We start from the raw sequence: 17658 nt of genomic DNA on the forward strand, positions 1-17658 counted from the left end.
CACCATTTTTTGTTAATAAAATTTAACTTAATATCTAACTTACACGATTGATTAGAAACGAGGGAAATATTTTCATGAAATGGACCAAATTTTTTAAATTTTATTTGGGGGGAAGAATAAAGTTGAAAAAATTAAAGAAAATAGAGTTCTGTTCATATTGTAAAGTATTATTTCTTTAATAAACAAAATAAAATAAATACAAATTATTTAGAATAAGTTGTAATATGATGAGTTGGCCTATATGCTTATGGTGTAAAATCTCCTTGGCAGTGTGGAAGCAATAGACCTGAGACCTGACTGGTGGTTGGTGACTACTGGTGGAGTTAAGTAACCTTTCTGGGCTTTGCATTTTTAAAATCGATAAATCATTGTTTATTAATCTATAATTTTTTAATTTAATTTAATGTTTTCGGCCTTTATTTAATCATTAATTTAAAGGGAACTATTACTGGAGAAGATAATTTTAGCAAGAGATATGCACGACGACGAGAGGTAAGATGAATATCATTTTAAGGAAGAATCTTTTTTATTATTATTATTAATTTCCTCCTGTGTTCCTCTTTATATTTATTTTTAAGTTTGTCAATTGTTATGTTTTAGAGTGGCCGAAGAGCTGGAAGCTCTGCAGGCTATTCTTATGGACGAGATAAAGATACTAACAGATGAAAGGTAATTGTTTAAAGTTTAAAATTCGGGCACTAATAAGCTGGCTTTTTAGTTTAAAATTTAATAATTTTGGAGAATATAGTCACAGATTTTTTTCTCAGTAAAATATAATAATTTAGAATTAAATTTCTTATATAACCTTTAAAGAACTCGGATAAGAAACTTACACCTTCTAAGTGAGCTTAATCATTTACTTTTTTATTTCATTTTACTAACTTGAGGATAATGTAATGTCAATGTGTAATACAAAATATGTTGATAATTTTATTGCTTTCTTTTCTTTTTTGCATTTAATACTGCCCATAAAAAAGAGAAGAAATAAAATTGAGGAACTTATGTGCTTTTGGTAATGCTGATATTTTTCTGTTGCGTAGAGTTGCAGCATTTTTTTTTATGAAGGGAGTTCAATAATTTATTTTAATGACTTTTTATGTACTGTACAAATATTACATCCAAATCTAAATCAAGTTGGATTTTGCATCAAATGATTTAGCAGTTTGTGTTCTTTTTGTGGCTGTTGGAAGAAGAGCAAAAACTATCTATTTTATAGGATTCTTTTCTTCTCATCAGAGAAATAATGTTGAAGTAGATTGTAAAAAAAAGACCATGCTTCTTAGATGTTCTTTTGTGATGGGATTGTAGTTTCTTTTCCTCGCAGCCTGTAGTAAGTACCAAATTAGCTTCTTTTGTAGACGGTGCCGGCGGGTAAAATAAAGCATTTAGTATGAGAAAGTGTTTATAGACCAAAGTAAAGAATAAATCTCACGAAATTATCTTTATCATACATATTTTTGCAGAACGTTGGAGAAAGAACTTAACTTTAAAACCATTTTCACGAAATAAATCTTAATATTGGCCATTTACATATTCTTAATTTTGATGAACCAATAGGGCAGTTTTTTTTTTTTGTGAGGTGAGTTTACCCAATAAATCTAAATGATTTTTTCAAATTGATGCTTATTTCTTTTAAAGATTGCAGCAAACAAAAGATAATTTAAAGATGAAAGCCAACGAGAGAAGTCAATGCGCTAATAACCCAACATTGTTATTGAATTAGCATAAGTTCACTCCCGTTATTTCGTTATGTTGTCCTGCGCAAGTCTAACAGTCTAAATTTTCGTGTAGTGCCATGAGTATTTACTTAAATAGTAAATGATGGTTTTAATTGATAGTGCTTTCAAAGAGTTACTTTTTATATCTTTTATTTTTATTTTAACGGACCTAATGACATTTTCAATGGTACTTTTTTTGACGGATAAACACATACCCGCCCGCGTTTTGCTTTAAAACTCCTTAGGTACTTAAAATATTTTGTTTCCTTTAATAAATACGATACTTTGTTTTTTTAGTGTTCAATAAATACTGAAATCCTGGTATTTTCCATTTAAAACCTTAAGAAATTCAATAATTTGGCCTTAATAAACTATTATTCACATGGATTACAACCAGAAATTTCCTTATGATGTATGGTGAAATATTTTTGTTTATTCAATTGATCTAGCGGCAAAGCTGTGGGGATTGAAACTGAGGTTCATCCATGGACAGCTTTGGATACAGAACAACAATTTGTTCGCGTGTCTTTAGAAGTACAACTTCCTTGTGGGTATCCAGATATTAGACCAACGGTGAGGCTGTTTAATCCCAGAGGATTGGATGATTCCACTTTTTGCCGGATACGAGAGGATATCTCAAAGAAGTGTACACAAAATTTAGGCCAGCCCGTAATATTTGAAATCATTGAAGTAAGTAATGTTATCTGCAGTTACAAATAGGTTCATTTAATTATCAATTTATGCTTTCTAATTTTTTCTTGACTAGTGTTGGGTCCAACTTTCTGGAAGTGCCAATCACTATAATTATCGATGTGAATCTCCTATAATATCTCTGTTTTTGCAGAGAAACAAAAATTTAACTCTTAACTGCCTCTTAGAATCTACTCTAAAAGCCTAGCAAACTAATCCTCCGTTACACGATCCCAGTAGCACCAAAGTATCTTATCACCACTATAAAACTAACTTGTACACGAATTCTTCGATCACTTGAATATGTTGGTTGTACTTAGATCGTGAAAGAACAGCTAACAGCCAGTAATATGCCCTGCGTTGCATGTTGCATCTGTCTATATGGATTTAGAAGTGGCGACCACTTCACTAAAACACAATGTTACCACTATTTTCATTCACACTGTTTGGCTGGACATCTCACTGCGTCAGAAAATATATTCAAAGAAGAACAAGACAAACTACCACCTTGGCAGCAGACGGCCACTTTTCAGGTCATTAGTATTATATACTTAAAAAAAAATTAAGATAAATATTATGAAGTTAATTATTGCTTATTAACAAATTATTTATATAATTATTTAGGCGGTATGTCCTGTGTGCCGTGCTGGTATCTCATATGATGTAGAACAGTTGCGAACAGCAGATCCACCACAAGAATTAGTGGAAGCACCAAAGACTTTTCGACCAACACCTGAATTGCGACAGTTACAGGAGAAAATGGAAGCCCTGTATCTGAAACAAAGAAGCAAAGGTGGTATTATTCAGCAGGGAAATAGAACACCGCTTCTTCTTTCTGTAAGTGGATATTTGAAATAAATTTAACAGTCTTAAATTAGAGATTTAGATTTAATCGCTATGTTGAAAGGTAATTCTAATTAACTTTGATTTTTCTCACGATCTTAATATCTCGATTAATTTTCCTCTATCGACAGAAGTTGAGTCATGAAGATATTTTAAAACACTGGTAGAAATGCAACTGGTAGAAACTCTAAATGTACTGCATGTCTAACAAACTGGGATTAAAAATAAAACTTTACAAATTGGAATTAGAGAAATAGAACATGTTTTGTTGAATAAACGAATTGTAATTTTGAAAGTAACCCGGTCAGAACACATTGAGGAAAGTGAATGTTATCAATCTTAATAAAATGAGTTTTTATATTATGTCACAAATGTTTCTTTTTTAACAATTTTGACTATGCTAGATTTTCTACCATTGTCAAGCTTTAATTCAACAGGATATTGAATTGGGCTTCTATTTTTTTGGATTTATCTCGAAAATGCATAAAGGAAAAGATAACTTCAAAAATTATTTTCATTTTTTCGTTAAAGAAAAGTTAATTTTCGTCCTAACAAGTTTCGTCGGAAGACTGAAATGTGAATGATTTATCTTTAATTAAATAATGTAATTTCTTTGGTAAATTTACTGTCGACTGTTTTTAATTGTACCATTTAACTTGTTTAATGTTTCAGATATTTTAAAGTAAGGTTTAAAATAAATTAGCTATTAAAGTAATGAGTTATTTGGGATTTGGTGAATGTTTTCTCATAGGATGATAATAATGGCGAGGAAGATAATAGATGACACAACAAGACTGAAGAATGACACCAAGGTATGCCATCTTGGCAGCTGTTATACACCATTACATACATTATTTAAACGCCATCGTTATTTCGTTTTCCCTCTATTTGTTTTAAGTAAACTAAAACAAAAAAAACAAGAAAACTTTTTGTCGTCAAAGCCCAAGCTGTTCCCTCTTTCTTATGCATTCTAAGATTACTATACATATATATATATATATACGTATATTCCAAAAATAATATTTAGAGCGTTTTATCTCTTATAAATATATTTAACATCTTTATCATTTAGTAACTATGAAATATAACAATAATATTCTCTTACAAGATATATTGCTCGTTTAATTGTTCTGTTATATCTTGTAAGATTAAAATGGAAAAGTTAAAAGTAGTTTCAATAATTTGTTTGCTCTCTTAGTGAATTCACGTTAATTCATTTCAAAATAATTTTGTCCGTAATCATAATGTTGTAAACATGTTCACAATTCTTTAAAAAAGTTCATTCAAAGTTCAATTGCAATTAAATAGCTTTTTCTCTGAAAATGAAATATGGAGAAATTCAAAGTTGGGAAAAATTGTATTATTAAAGTTCTGAGAATATTTGAATGATATAAATTATTAAAAGAAAAATGATTTTCGATCATTGATTTCTGTTAATACCAAAAACGTAAGCAAACAAGTTATGAAGAAACTAAATGTACTGCCGGTATTATAAGTGTGTGTATAAGTACTGCGTGTTCTGCGGGAATTATACTTTAAAATAATTCAGCTCTTAATGCAATATGTTAATTTTTTTATCTTCAGATCTGCTAAGGTTTCATCACTGATTGTTTTTCTAGGGAATGATAAAAAAAAAAAATCTTCCGAAAAGTGTTAATTTTATGAATGATGTTTCTTTCAGTTAGCGAATTAATTTCGTGATGTTTTTGGAATGAAATTTTAGTCTTAATCAATCAAAAGTAGCCACCATTTCAGAGGAGCTATACTTTAAAAAAATGATAAAAATGAGTTACCAAATAAATATGAAAACACATTAATATTCCTAATTATTGATTAAATTAGTAATCTTAACAATAATTTAATAAAACAATTATAAAGGTTTATAAATAGGACAATATTAGTTTTAAATGGAATTAAACAAAAAAGCGATGGTAGTCGCTTATGCAATATTAAAAATTAGCAGTTTCTTATTGTTATTTTTATTGATAATTTATTTTTTCAATTAAAAATACTTATCAGTTTTCTTTAAATCTTTAAAAGTTTTATTATTATTTGTAGTTGGCATGGTATTTATTCACCAATATGTTAAACACTTATTTGAAATCAATAAGTGATTATTAAAATAAAAGTCTCAAATTGGATACTTGAAGATAAATTTGGTAATTTCCGTGGGTGGGCCAATTCTGTAACAAACTTGTTCCTTTTTTCTCTAAAACAATCACACTTGGAGGGGGAAAAAAACTGTTTACTACCAGATTCTAATTTCCAAAACTTCTGAACAAGTCTTGAATCTGAAAATGATAACATTGCATGCTTACTAAGTACATATTAGTTATTTTTTTTTTGTCCAGTCTCTCCAAACATCCAAAGCATGGTGTTTTTCACCATTTGTGGATTGATTCATAAAAAGGAAAGAAGTTTATGACTAATTACAAACCTTTTTTTTTTTAAACACTGCTTTAGTAGACTTTTTTTTCGGTTTTCCATTTGGTGCATTACTTTAATATATACTGTAGCAGCAAACGTTCATAGATTTGAATCGATTATCACTTTTTTGAAAAGATCTTAATGGAAAGAAAAAAAATCAACCAATCAGAATCTTCGAAGGGCCATAGGATATCTTAAATACTACAAATGTTATCTTAGATTGCTATTCACATAAGCTCAATTTTGCTTGAATCGGATTACTTTCGGATTTAAACTTGCTATTGGGAGATTAGCATATACACTACTCGCCGATAAGTTTTTGTTTGAAAAACTTGATAGTGAATTAATTGATTCTGCCCCTACCCACGACTCGCGATGCATGTAAAAAATCCGGAATCATTAGAATAAAAAAAAAAAAGCAAAGCATGCTATTAACGACTAATTAGAATACTCCCATTTTAAATAAAAGCAGCATTAAACTTACTTTACATGAAATAATAATAAGTACTTAACAGGCCATCTTTCTTGTATTTTAACTCATTTTAAATTTTAATCAAATCTAAATACTAAAGTAATAGCCTGATTTTCAAAGCTAAGTATATTTGTTTCGATAATGAATGAGCATGTATGAAATTAAGTCAATTATAGACATTTTTTAAAGAGTTAAAGAGACTTTTAACTCTGTCTGGCTTTTTTTGCAACGTCTCGTTTAACGTATTCTGCATTCTCTTTCATTTACACAATTATTTATTAGGAGAATGTGAAGGTAAAACAATGTTTTGAGCCGATGTTATGAAGTTGATAAATTTTATTTAGATGATCAACAAATTGCTGATCAAAAGTAAAGGAAGATGGTTAGCGCGGATGGAGTGTGTTTAGAAATTTTCCAGAATAATTCTTTCTTTTTAAATAGCTTAATTTTAGAACCGAACACTTATTGTCAAGAGTTACACAGTAACCAGTTACTTTATTAAACAAAAATATCGTGAATCTTTGAAATTATTTAAAAAATGGAATTTTCTTTAATATTTTTTAATTTATTAAAAAATTGCAACAATATATAGTATTATTCGTTCTAATAGTGCAAGTTTTTTATGGCACGTACGTTCGGAGTTTGACATTGAATAGTTCCGAAAAATTTGGCTTGTAAATATATTTGTGATGTAAAAAAATAATTTAAATAAATCAATTTTTTCCTAATATTTAAAATTGTATTAAAAAAGAAAACGTATTTAGGTCATAAACAGGAATTAGTGAGTTCTCTTCTACACTGTCACTAATTGTAATGGTGAAACAGCTCAATTTTAAATAAACTCGATTTAGTAGATACTCTTGAAAATTAAATGAATGTATTTATTTTTTAAATTTGTAATTATTTTATTTTTTTTATAGCTAGGTTTATGCTCTCTTTTAAGGTTATAAAATTTAATCCTATCCGCTTTGTGCGATATTAGTGGTTAATTTCTATTTCTCTTAGAAAGAGATTATGTTTTATTATTTTATTGTTCCTAAATATTATTTTAAAAAATTGATTCCCGTCCATTTATTTCGTCTTATTTAATATCCAAATTTAAAACAAAATTCAAGCGTTTAAAGGCAATGCTGTCTTCATTAGCTTAATAACAAATCAGTAATGCTTGGCAAATTTAGATCGGTGGCACTTTTATATTTACGTGCCATTTAATGAGAAAAACGAAACTGCTGAGCCCCAGCTAAGATGTTGAAGTAATAATAATTTTATGAATTTTTTGTGCAATGCATATTAAAAAAAATAATGAATTGTCCCTTTTTTTTGTGTTATTCCAATACTTGGCTTTATTTACTCATTAGGAGTAAAACAAGAAACAATGTTTATTTGTTGCATCTAGTCAAAAAATTTATATAAATATAAATTAAATTATATATTTATGTTTACAAAAAATGGAATATATTAGCTTTGTGTAAAAATATTATTAATAAATTGATTAAATCAGCAAAGACTTAACAAGGTTATCACCTACTTTTTCAATCCTCACCTCATTATTTTGTCCTTGTTCTCCGTTAAAGTCCAAGAGGATTTAATTTGAAGCTGCACACAATTCATTAGAGCCAATCAGTTAGAAAATGCAAGAATGAATCGTAGACTGGTATAGAATATAAGGAAGGATGAGATAACGCTAACTTGTAAACCTGGCAGCGAATAGCCTGTAGATTTCGTAAGTGAAAACTAGAAAAAGCATTGCACTGAGTAGGGTGCTTAGCACTGGATGAACTTTCTCAACAATGCCTTTTTATTTTGAATCACCCTATAATCCAAGTCTATTATAATAATCGAGATTTAAATACGAAATGGACTATTAGAGAACGTAAGTAAAGTGAGGTAATCTTAAAATCGTCGAATGGATGGATTATTCTGAAATTTACAGATAAAGTTTCGTTCAAAATCTTTAATCATTCATGTTAATTAAACTTATGGTTTCAATGAAATGGTTAACAGCCACCTTTAATCACTCGCTTCGTGCGAAGGAACGTAGAACCAGGCAGCTAATCTTCTCTTTAAAGTATTTTTCTAGTATTGTTCGCGGGTGCTGGCCAAAATTCTTTTCTTAGTTTTTCGAGATACTTTGGAATTAACTTAACATTTTAAAGTCGAAAAAATTGGAATATTTTCGTCAGAGATCTCGGAACATTTCTGTGAAGCTGGGTCTTTTTCTTGTTAAAAATTTGGGTTAGTACATTTGGAGTTAAAGAAAATAATAATAATATGAACGACAGTATTGTTTATATCTGGAGTTCATTGTTTTTACCAAAACTTAAGATCAACAATGTAATATAATGACTTTAGTAAAAACACTCTAATTAACTTACCTTGCCAAGGGCGCTCTTGACCCGTAGTATCCAAAATGGACAAGTTTGTTCAAGACAGGGAACTCCATAATTTGAAGTTAAACATTTTTACATGACGATAGTATTAGACGCAAGGAGCTTAAGAACTTAATCAATCCCATTCCCCCTTTTAAAAAAACGGTTTAGGCAATAATTTAATCAAGAATTAAAAACAAAAATCTTTACTGAAATATAATTTACGTAATCCACATATATTTAAAATAAATATATCCAACAACCTTAAAATACTCTGGTAGTTCGAAATTTAAAAGTTATTTTTCCTTCTTAAAACGAAATCAAGTAAAAATATTACATAAATATTTTTACATCATTAAATTATTAATGGAAATTTATCTAATATGTAAATTTATTAATTACACATAAATTAAACATTTTTGTTTAAACTTTTTTTGTTAAAAAATAACAGACATGGAGATATTGAGTTATAAACATCATTTTTAAAAATCAGTTAACAAAGAAAGTAAGAATTAATAACAGTCAGTTTGGCTTAGTAGTAGTATCAGATTGATTTTCCTATTTTGAATCCACTTACCAATTACCAGGAAACAAATGATATATATACCTTGGACAAAATGTCAAGTTGAAAGCGATTTTTTAATTTATTTCTATAACAAAGTTGGAAACAACTCAAAATCTGAAAAGGGAGTTGAGATCGTGTGAGGCTTTATTCAAGATACGAAAGACAACTTTCTTTATTTCAAAAAGACAAGGAATCGTTAAAAGTTCAGATTTGGAACAACTTGTTCATTTTTCTCATTCTTGTTCCTCAATCGGAAGCGATAATGTTACAGCATCTCTCCAAGTTTATCTCTGGTCCCTTTTATTTAAACTAAACAAATTTAAACCTAAGAAAACAAAAGCCAGAGATCACTGGAAGTCCAATAGTACATCTAAACACTTTAGGCACAAATGCATTCTACGGATTAGAACAAACCAAACATAAAATCTTTTGATATGGGTAGGAACACTAAACTGGTAGACTCTAAGACAACCAAAAAATCACAACCAACTTTCAAAGTTTTAGTTTGTTCGTCTTGTCTCTAGCTCATATTAATGGTCCCAAACAGACGACCACCTGAAGCGGCTGATATTGGTTGGCTTAATATTCAGCAACTTCTTCGAGTGAAATCAATTAAAAACAAATTTTCAAACTGAATTTTTGAAATGAGAAAACTAACCTGCCAGTGAATGGTAAAATGGATATTATGTGCTATCGTCAACTTTCAGAAAGCAACATTCAGTTTTTCAACAAACCATACAACCTTGATTTCTGTGCGATAAGATGGAGAAGGCACATTACACTAAGTAAAATATCATCTATTCTTCAGGAGATATTTTTAGCAGCACCAGGGATCACAGGATGGAATTTAGCTACAACCAAGAGACTTTAAATACGTCATGGAAACTTCCATAATTCGCTGTGCATCGTGTCACAAAATACCTACGAGATAAAAACACTTATATAAAAATGTGAGAATATTAATTACCTTGGGTTTGTTGAAGTTAAACAAGATATACTTTTCTTTTCTTCATCTAGTGCCCAACTTTCGGCACTCACTGCTTTGCCTTATTTAGGAGACCAAAGAGCTATGAAACAATTAAAACATCTACATTTTTTTCTTTTGAAAGAACTTAATCTAAAAAAGTATTACACTTTTATTTATTCTTGGTTCCCTGAAAAAGGTGAGCATTTAGCCGAAAAGTCAGGTATCAGAAATCACTCAGTAAAGTAATTTCTTTTTATTTAGTTATTCTCTACTAGGGGGTAGTCACCAACCAAATTTTTAAAAAGTTGCAAGTCTAACGACAAGAATGTATTATTTTCAAGAATAGTTTTTACCATGTAGTAAAAGAAACATTCAGACTTGTATGAAAGGAGTGATAAACGTTACATTTAAATTTTCATTAAAAACTGACTTTCCAAACGTAACTTTACATGAAAATAAAAGCCAAAACTTCCAATTAATTTAGATTCGGTTAACTTTTTTAATAGATCTTACGACTCACAATGTAAGTTTAACTCAATGTTTAGACATGAATTTATTAATATTTTTAATTATTTTTTTAAGTATAAAGTTGTAAGGAAGAAGACAAATGTTTTGATTTGTACTTTACGGCACCACTATTAAAGTAAATAAAAGAAAATTAGTCCGTCCAATGTACAAATATAAAATAAGAATCTGTATTTTACAATAAACATTTCATTAAATATAATATAAAATACTGAAAACTAAATTTTAAAATTTGTTACGAGTTAATCTAAATATTTTTAAAAACCTCGTACAAAAACAAAACAAAAATCGTGTTATCATTACAAAGAAAAAGAGAAGAAAAGTAGTTACAGTCACAATAAAATAAATATCAGTCCTATATGGCAGCTAAATTGGCAACATCTAGGTACATTAACAAAATAAAAAGTATAAACTAAAATAAAAATTACTTTGAACCTTAGAAAATGAATTTGTACTTTTTGCAAAAATAACTAACTATTCAAAATTAAGAGAGGAAATTGTCTGCTTTACATTTTAATAAAAAAAAAATCACGAAAATTAAGTAGAAAGAAAAACATTCAATTACTAATTACAAGTAGCCTTCTTAAAAAAAAAAAAATATCAGAAAAAACTTTAATAATTTTTGTTGTTAAAGCGATAAGAACCTTAAACAATATGAAAACTTTAAACATACAATAATATCATAGAAATTGAAATTAAATTAATAGAACGAAAAGAAAGTACTAATTAGGCACCAGCATAATTCTTCGAAAGAAATATACTCCAAAATATACAATAGCAAAATAAGATCTCAAAATTGTACTTTTAGTAACACTTACAGTAATAATTGAATTTCACAAATCCTACAAAAGGGTAATAGAAATTCTTTGTCATAACATTTATAAAAATAAAAATCGAGATATTCAACCCAAAACAAGTATTTCTCTATTTACTGAATGAGTAATAAGGAACACTGTGGCTCAACAACTTTTTATAAGACACATGCTTGAGCTTTTCGTAGTTACAATTTCTCCCGAAACTTTAAAATATATATGTATATATATATTTTTATATAAGCTTTGGATTTATCGTCCTTCCTCGACAGAACTGACATTTTCCATTCGTATCAAATGAAAATTCAGCCCAACCCTAACGAACAGATAACAACCGGCCAAGTACTGATATAACCTTCCTTTCAGATCGAACATCTGTTAAAGAATTATGACGTCATTCAGTCCTCACTATGGAGCCACACTTGTTTTAATTTTTTTCAACATAACAATATATTATTTAAAAAAAATTTGTAAAATAAAAGCAATATTTAATAAATATAAGGATTTGAACAGATAACATAATGTCTATCACATATATGTATGTACATTACCCTTAAAATAAAGCATTTTACTTTTTGAAAGTAATATGCACCTGTAATGTACACAAAAACAAATAAAAAAGAAAAACTTTAAGATAAGGAGAAATTAGTGAAATTTACAGGAATTTAATTGTACATTAATACGTACGTACAAGTTACTTAGTAACTGTTTAAGTGTGATGTAAATTTTAAAAAACTTTTTTCTTTTTTAACTTTGTTTTTTTAATTTTCAAAAATACTGTTCAAGTATAAAGAATAAAATAGCAACCATACACGAAGGAAGTAGATGTAACAGCATTCTGATCAAATGTCAACATTTACGAAGTGTACCAGCGTCAAGACGACTTGCAAGTAATAAATAATTATCGTCCCCAATTGGAGCTTGCCTAAAAAAAAATTAAAACAAAACTGCAAATAATAATAATTATAAAAGGAATGTTCACTTTATAAAAGTTAAGAATGTTGGGAGATATGAAACTTTGACATTTAAAAATATTGAAAAGAAGGTGTGACGACCCTTTGCAATATTTATTAAAAGTGATTTTGAAAAGTAATAGCTTTAATGATACCAGAAACGATTTCGAGAAAATTTTGGTTCATTTTAAATGAAAAATGATGAAATGAAACAATAATATTTTATTTGTTGGGATCAAAAGTAGTACTCAAATAATGTACCAATCTAAACTGACAAGTAGTTTTTCCAACTGCTTTAGAGATCTTGATACCCATTAAGTGATCGGACATATAACAACCCCTCACTAAAAGATGTAATAGATTTTTTAGATCTTAGTCCTTTAGGGAAGTATTGCGATCAAGATTCTAAATTTCCGAGATCGAGGTGTCATAGGAAATATCCGTTTTGAAATTTCCGGAGTCCGAAAAAGTAGTTGTTTTTTTTTTTATAAATGCGTGAAACAGTAAAATAAAAATAGAAGAAATCTAACGATATATTTCGATTGGCGTCCAAGGAGGATCCATAGATATACCTCTTTGTAAAATGGATTTTTCACTTTAATTTGTGCATGGCTTTACGATTTTCATAAAATTCGAGTATACAGTAAATACATGAAGATCCTTAAATTTTATCCGACTAATTTTTCTAAGAAAAGTCGAATCAGGATAGTTTTTAGGAAGGTTGGGATAAGCTGAAGTATACTTCAGCAAAATTTACACTTTTAGAAACGGTAAAGATCAATATGAATTATATCTGTGTAACAATTTGTAAATTGAAAAAATATAATTACATTTTATCATCCGGTACCTTTATCATCATTGACGCCCAATGATCTCTCGAAAACAGATACTATCACGGGATAGTGAGCTCTTGAAGACACCTTTCTTAAAGCTTTAATTGAACACCCAAAAAATGTAAATTTTTTTAAACAAGAATATGATTTAGTAAAAAGAAAAGACTCCTATCCAGTGAGAAGCTTTCAACATCTTACTTACAGAATACTATTTAAATAAAAGTTTTCTCTTTTCGCTGTCCCTAAAATTATTTATAAATCTTTATATTGATATAAAAGCTACTATGCTCTTAAAAAAGTTTATAAAGCGTCTCTACGATCGCAGAAACACGTGGGACATATTTGGTTCCAAGTAGACTAAAAAGATTACTTATTTTTGTGCAATCTACCTAAAATATCAAACCTTTGTCGTAATACTGAGGGAATAAATTTTAAATGAATAAAATCTAGCTAGGAAGTTTAGAGATGGCCAAAATTTATACAGAATTTCTTTTTATTATAGTATATTGTGAGATTAAGGATGAAAACTGCCCAATAACTCTCAAAAACAAGGTAGAAACTCATTTTATCAATGTGTTAAACAAAAATATTACCATGTTATCGAGAAAAATCGTATCAAAGTTACAATAAAATCTAAATCCAAAAGCAGCACTACAAAAATGGCAGACAGATTACAATAATGGTGATAAAGGTAGATTCTATATATGGCAGATCAGTTACCTAGACAACCATGGTTTAAGGGAACTTTCACTAATAAATGGGTTGTTACGACAATAAGCAGGCTGAGAGCGAACCACGCGGTGTGTGGATCGTATCTACACAGGATCAACAAAAGGTCCTCTCCTCTTTGCGTAGATTGCAATGAGGAGGAGGATTTCAAACATGTAATAATGATATGTCCACGTTATGTGGTAGAAAGGAAACGAATGTTTGACGATATATACAGGTATTTAGATGCACCATTTCGCTACGAAGACATTATATTCTCCACCAACATTTATGTGCTTAAGTCGATAGCAGAGCTAGCAATGAAATATGAATGTATTTAGAAGCTATAGCCGAATTAGAATGAATGGAAGAAAATGCTTAGAGAAGGATTACGTGATTTTAATTTTGGTTAAGCTATAAGGATGCCAGGAGCACAGAGTGCTGCTCCATCCATTAGCAGTAGTTTATGTAAATAGCAGTATATAGTAGAATGATGAATGTGTGAAGCGAATGTATTTGTAGGTAAGAATGGAGAGTGAGTGATATTCTAGTGATAAGCACCTAGACGATGCTGGCTGTATGGCGGAAGCCAATGCCAAAAAAAAAAAAAAATCCAATTGGCCTCTTTCAAACAAGATGAACAATAACTTACTTGCTACCATATTTAGTTTCCCTGGCTATCATCCGTAAATATAATCTTGTCTCCGCCTGAAGATCAATTGCCGCATCTCTTAAAGCTATTAGAGTTTTTAAAGAAGAGCTTGAATCCTCGATAACACAACTTGGTACTGCTTCACTACGGTGGGATCTTGACTCACAAAAATCTAAAACAAAGGAAGATTGGAAAATTATACCCATTTCTGATTTCACCCAAACTTAATAGTAAGCTCGTTGAATTTATCTTAATTATGTGTAAATACGTATGCTTTTAATTTTGTCATAATGGTCCCAAATTTTCATTCTTCATTAGAGGTTGATTCATCAATTTGGATATTTTTATCGTACACTACACGTGCTGACTGATTGATGGTATTTCATGAAATGTGTGTGTTACTTAAAAATTTAGAGAACAATGGAAAATGTAAAAATTGATTTAAAAAAATAATGAAAATTAGAATGTATTTAAAGGGTTCTGCATGTTTTGTGAATAGTTAATGGTTTAGAGTCGCCAAGTTGGAGCAGTACTTTAATATGAAGGAGAGACGCACGAATTTAAATAGCAACAATGAATCTAGTTCATTTGAACTGGGAGATATAATGCGAAAAGATTACTTTAAATAGAGTACATTCAATATGCTCCTAAATTCATGTATTTTTTGCAGTAGATTATTGTTTCGGTAAGATTTGTACAACTGTGTCAGAGGGTTTGGTCTATAACACAGAATAACTTTGAAGAGTGTTCCCGAATAATAGTATTTGATCACCAGTTTTTCAAAATTGCTTTGTGGATCTAATCTTGTACTCTTTCTAAGATGTCTTTCTTTTTTTCTTGTTTGTAATAGCGTCATTATGTTGATGGTATCCAGTTGGCGACTGTGTTTGATAAAGAATTGTTTTAAATTTAATCTGATTTGTTGCATTTTTCCAAACGAATGTTTCTTTGTACCTTACCTATTCTTGGTTAAACAGAATCCTTTTCTGCCTATCACATTAATTTAGTCAAAACAGTCAAATTTGTGAATTCTGCAATCCCATATTCGGGTGTAAAATTTATGTAGGGTGAAGACTGTTAATGTGAGTCAATAATTTGCCTACATCAACATCCTACTTGAGTACAAGAAATAAGTAAATCGTCTACAAAACGAGCTTGGTAACACCAAATTCTTTTAACTATTGTGAAAAGTAAGTGAGTTAAATAAAGTAAACAAATAAAAACAAGCAGCGATATTATCCAGCACTTGCGAATCCAACCACATTTTCAACAGTAAATAATAACGACAGTACTTACTGATTATGCTTTGGAGTCTGTCATTGTGCTGAACAATCAATGAATGAATTCGGGCAAGCTCCCTGTCGGAATCTATGTTCATTTGTAGATGCATTTTATTTGAAACTTCTTTACAACCTTCAGCTGATTCTGAGGTAGTATAACAACTGAAATAGTAAACATTCTGGCGTGAAATTCAGATGTTTTTTTTTCGGCTTCAGCACGAAGTCAAAACAGTGAAATCAAATTAGCAAGATTAAAATACCATATATTGCCTTTGAACAAATTTGGTAGTCTCAAAATATAATAATAGAAATAATCAATAATTGAAAGAAGTAAAAATATAAAAATGAGAAGTGGCGTCATTAACAGAAAAAATCTGAGGAATTTCTTGTAATCAAATTGATCTTACATCATCCTAAAATTCTACTATAGTGGAAGATGATGATGCGGTAGTTAAGTCCTGATCATTACCTTTCCATGATCACCCATTTTAGCGCACCTTAAGAGAATCTGTTTCACCAATTGGTGCATGAACGAAATTAGATTCAAGAATAGCTTACAGAGATTAGAGATCTAAGAGTCGGTGATAGTGTCTTAATTTTTTGTCTCTTTTTAAACATTAAATAATAACAATAAGAAAATCTTTATTTACGCCCTTTGCAAGACATAAACTACTCCATTAAAAGTTCAATTAATTCGATCTAACATCAACCAAAAATTCCACTATGAAGCAAGACGGTGATGCACTTGTTAAGACCTGTGTATTATCTTCCCAAGACCACCCAATTTAGAATAACTTGAAAAGTTTCGTATCGCCAATGAAATTTGAACAAGTTAATAAGATTAACTTGCAGATCTACTAGAGAGAGAGATAAGGTGTCATTGAATAATTGAATTTAAAATTAATCAGAAAATTAGTTTACATTTAATGTACGTACCAATGCCAATGTCCGTTCACATAGGCACCAGGATGATATGTTTGTAACCTTTGGTGATTTGTATAACACATTTTCGACAACATGTCAACCCATTCCTTTTCTTCTACACAATTATTCGCCTATAAATGCAGAAATGATAAATATTAATTAATTTAATGGAAGTAATTGACAAAGTTCTCATTTATCATGGAACATGTCATCTAAGGTTAAATGCATGAGGCAATCTAATTTAATTTCACTTCACACTAGTTCCCAGTATTGTTTTTCTTTGAGGTTCAACTTATGTGAGAGTTTGAAGAGAATAATTTTACTGCCAGGAATAGCGGGCGTTTGCTTTGTTCTAGGAATGCGAGCGATAAATCGTAAGATAAAATAAGAAGAACAGAATGCATTAGATGAATAAATGTTTCTGATCCTGATTAATCGGTGCTGCCCTGGTTAGAAAGACAAATTATGGACCTTATAGAAATTATAGACACCAGATATATCAAATAGGATCCAAGATAATGGTGTTCTACCCATCTGCCTCTTAATAGAGAAAACTATGTTCATATATTTCAATTCTCTCACATTATTCTACATAGTTATGTTATTCAATTATATCTTTTGGTTTTTATAACAAAGTTAGGTAAGGTCCAAAAATAATAATGGTTAAATAATAGAATATAAATACCTGAACATATAATACCCTACGAGGTTGTACAATTTGAAACATGTTACTCTTCCTAAATGAGTCATGGTGAACTCTTTCCACAGCCAAAATGTCAGATAGTGGTATTCTACATAAGGACTCTTTACCTACAAGAAAATAAACGTATATAACTACCACAAACCTTGTACAACTGTCTTACCGGATAGTTTTATTAGTTAACACATGTTGTCTGGATGCTTTGGGCATTCAGTTTACG

General features: G+C 29.6%; 2 protein-coding genes across 15 annotated transcripts in view; one reads left to right on the forward strand and one right to left on the reverse strand.

Annotated features, from left to right (window-relative positions):
• Window positions 1-270: 270 nt before the first annotated feature.
• Window positions 271-4901, forward strand: LOC141447708 (E3 ubiquitin-protein ligase RNF25). Of its 3 annotated transcripts, none has more exons than XM_074115470.1 (6): window positions 271-492; window positions 601-669; window positions 2168-2408; window positions 2729-2941; window positions 3033-3245; window positions 3924-4901. In XM_074115470.1, exons 1-6 carry the CDS (start codon window positions 476-478, stop codon window positions 3930-3932), a joined length of 762 nt encoding a protein of 253 aa, XP_073971571.1. In that variant the 5' UTR covers window positions 271-475; the 3' UTR covers window positions 3933-4901. The 3 variants fall into 3 exon arrangements, with proteins under 3 accessions (XP_073971571.1, XP_073971569.1, XP_073971570.1); XM_074115468.1 differs by lacking the exon at window positions 3924-4901 and adding an exon at window positions 3383-3623; XM_074115469.1 differs by having other exon boundaries at window positions 272-492; window positions 4003-4901.
• Window positions 2166-17658, reverse strand: part of RasGAP1 (Ras GTPase activating protein 1) — a 36105-nt gene continuing 20612 nt past the window's right edge. For 5 of the 12 annotated variants that reach the window (XR_012454522.1, XR_012454513.1, XR_012454514.1 and 2 more), the window contains 6 exons: window positions 17424-17548; window positions 16751-16869; window positions 15831-15976; window positions 14535-14706; window positions 11395-12313; window positions 8732-10151 (listed from right to left, as the gene is read on the reverse strand). Coding sequence is in view for 2 of the 12 variants with exons in the window: in XM_074115425.1 (XP_073971526.1) it covers window positions 12238-12313; window positions 14535-14706; window positions 15831-15976; window positions 16751-16869; window positions 17424-17548 (638 nt within the window). In the remaining 10 variants the exon portion in view is untranslated. Of the gene's footprint in view, window positions 3183-5239; window positions 5543-8731; window positions 10152-11394; window positions 12314-14534; window positions 14707-15830; window positions 15977-16750; window positions 16870-17423; window positions 17549-17658 lie in introns of those variants that run through there. The other 7 variants (XR_012454520.1, XR_012454517.1, XR_012454521.1 and 4 more) reach the window with 7 other exon arrangements.

Source organism: Rhodnius prolixus, unplaced genomic scaffold (assembly GCF_049639745.1).
Source record: "Rhodnius prolixus isolate KJV_2025 unplaced genomic scaffold, Rpr scaffold_13, whole genome shotgun sequence".
Classification (NCBI taxonomy): domain Eukaryota; kingdom Metazoa; phylum Arthropoda; class Insecta; order Hemiptera; family Reduviidae; genus Rhodnius; species Rhodnius prolixus.

What these genes read in the sequence shown, in the direction of transcription:
- LOC141447708 (XM_074115468.1), top strand. An exon ending in TAATATTTGAAATCATTGAA is followed by an intron (nt 2,409 to 2,728) that starts GTAAGTAATGTT and finishes GGTTGTACTTAG; the next exon opens with ATCGTGAAAGAACAGCTAAC. An exon ending in AGCAGACGGCCACTTTTCAG is followed by an intron (nt 2,942 to 3,032) that starts GTCATTAGTATT and finishes ATAATTATTTAG; the next exon opens with GCGGTATGTCCTGTGTGCCG.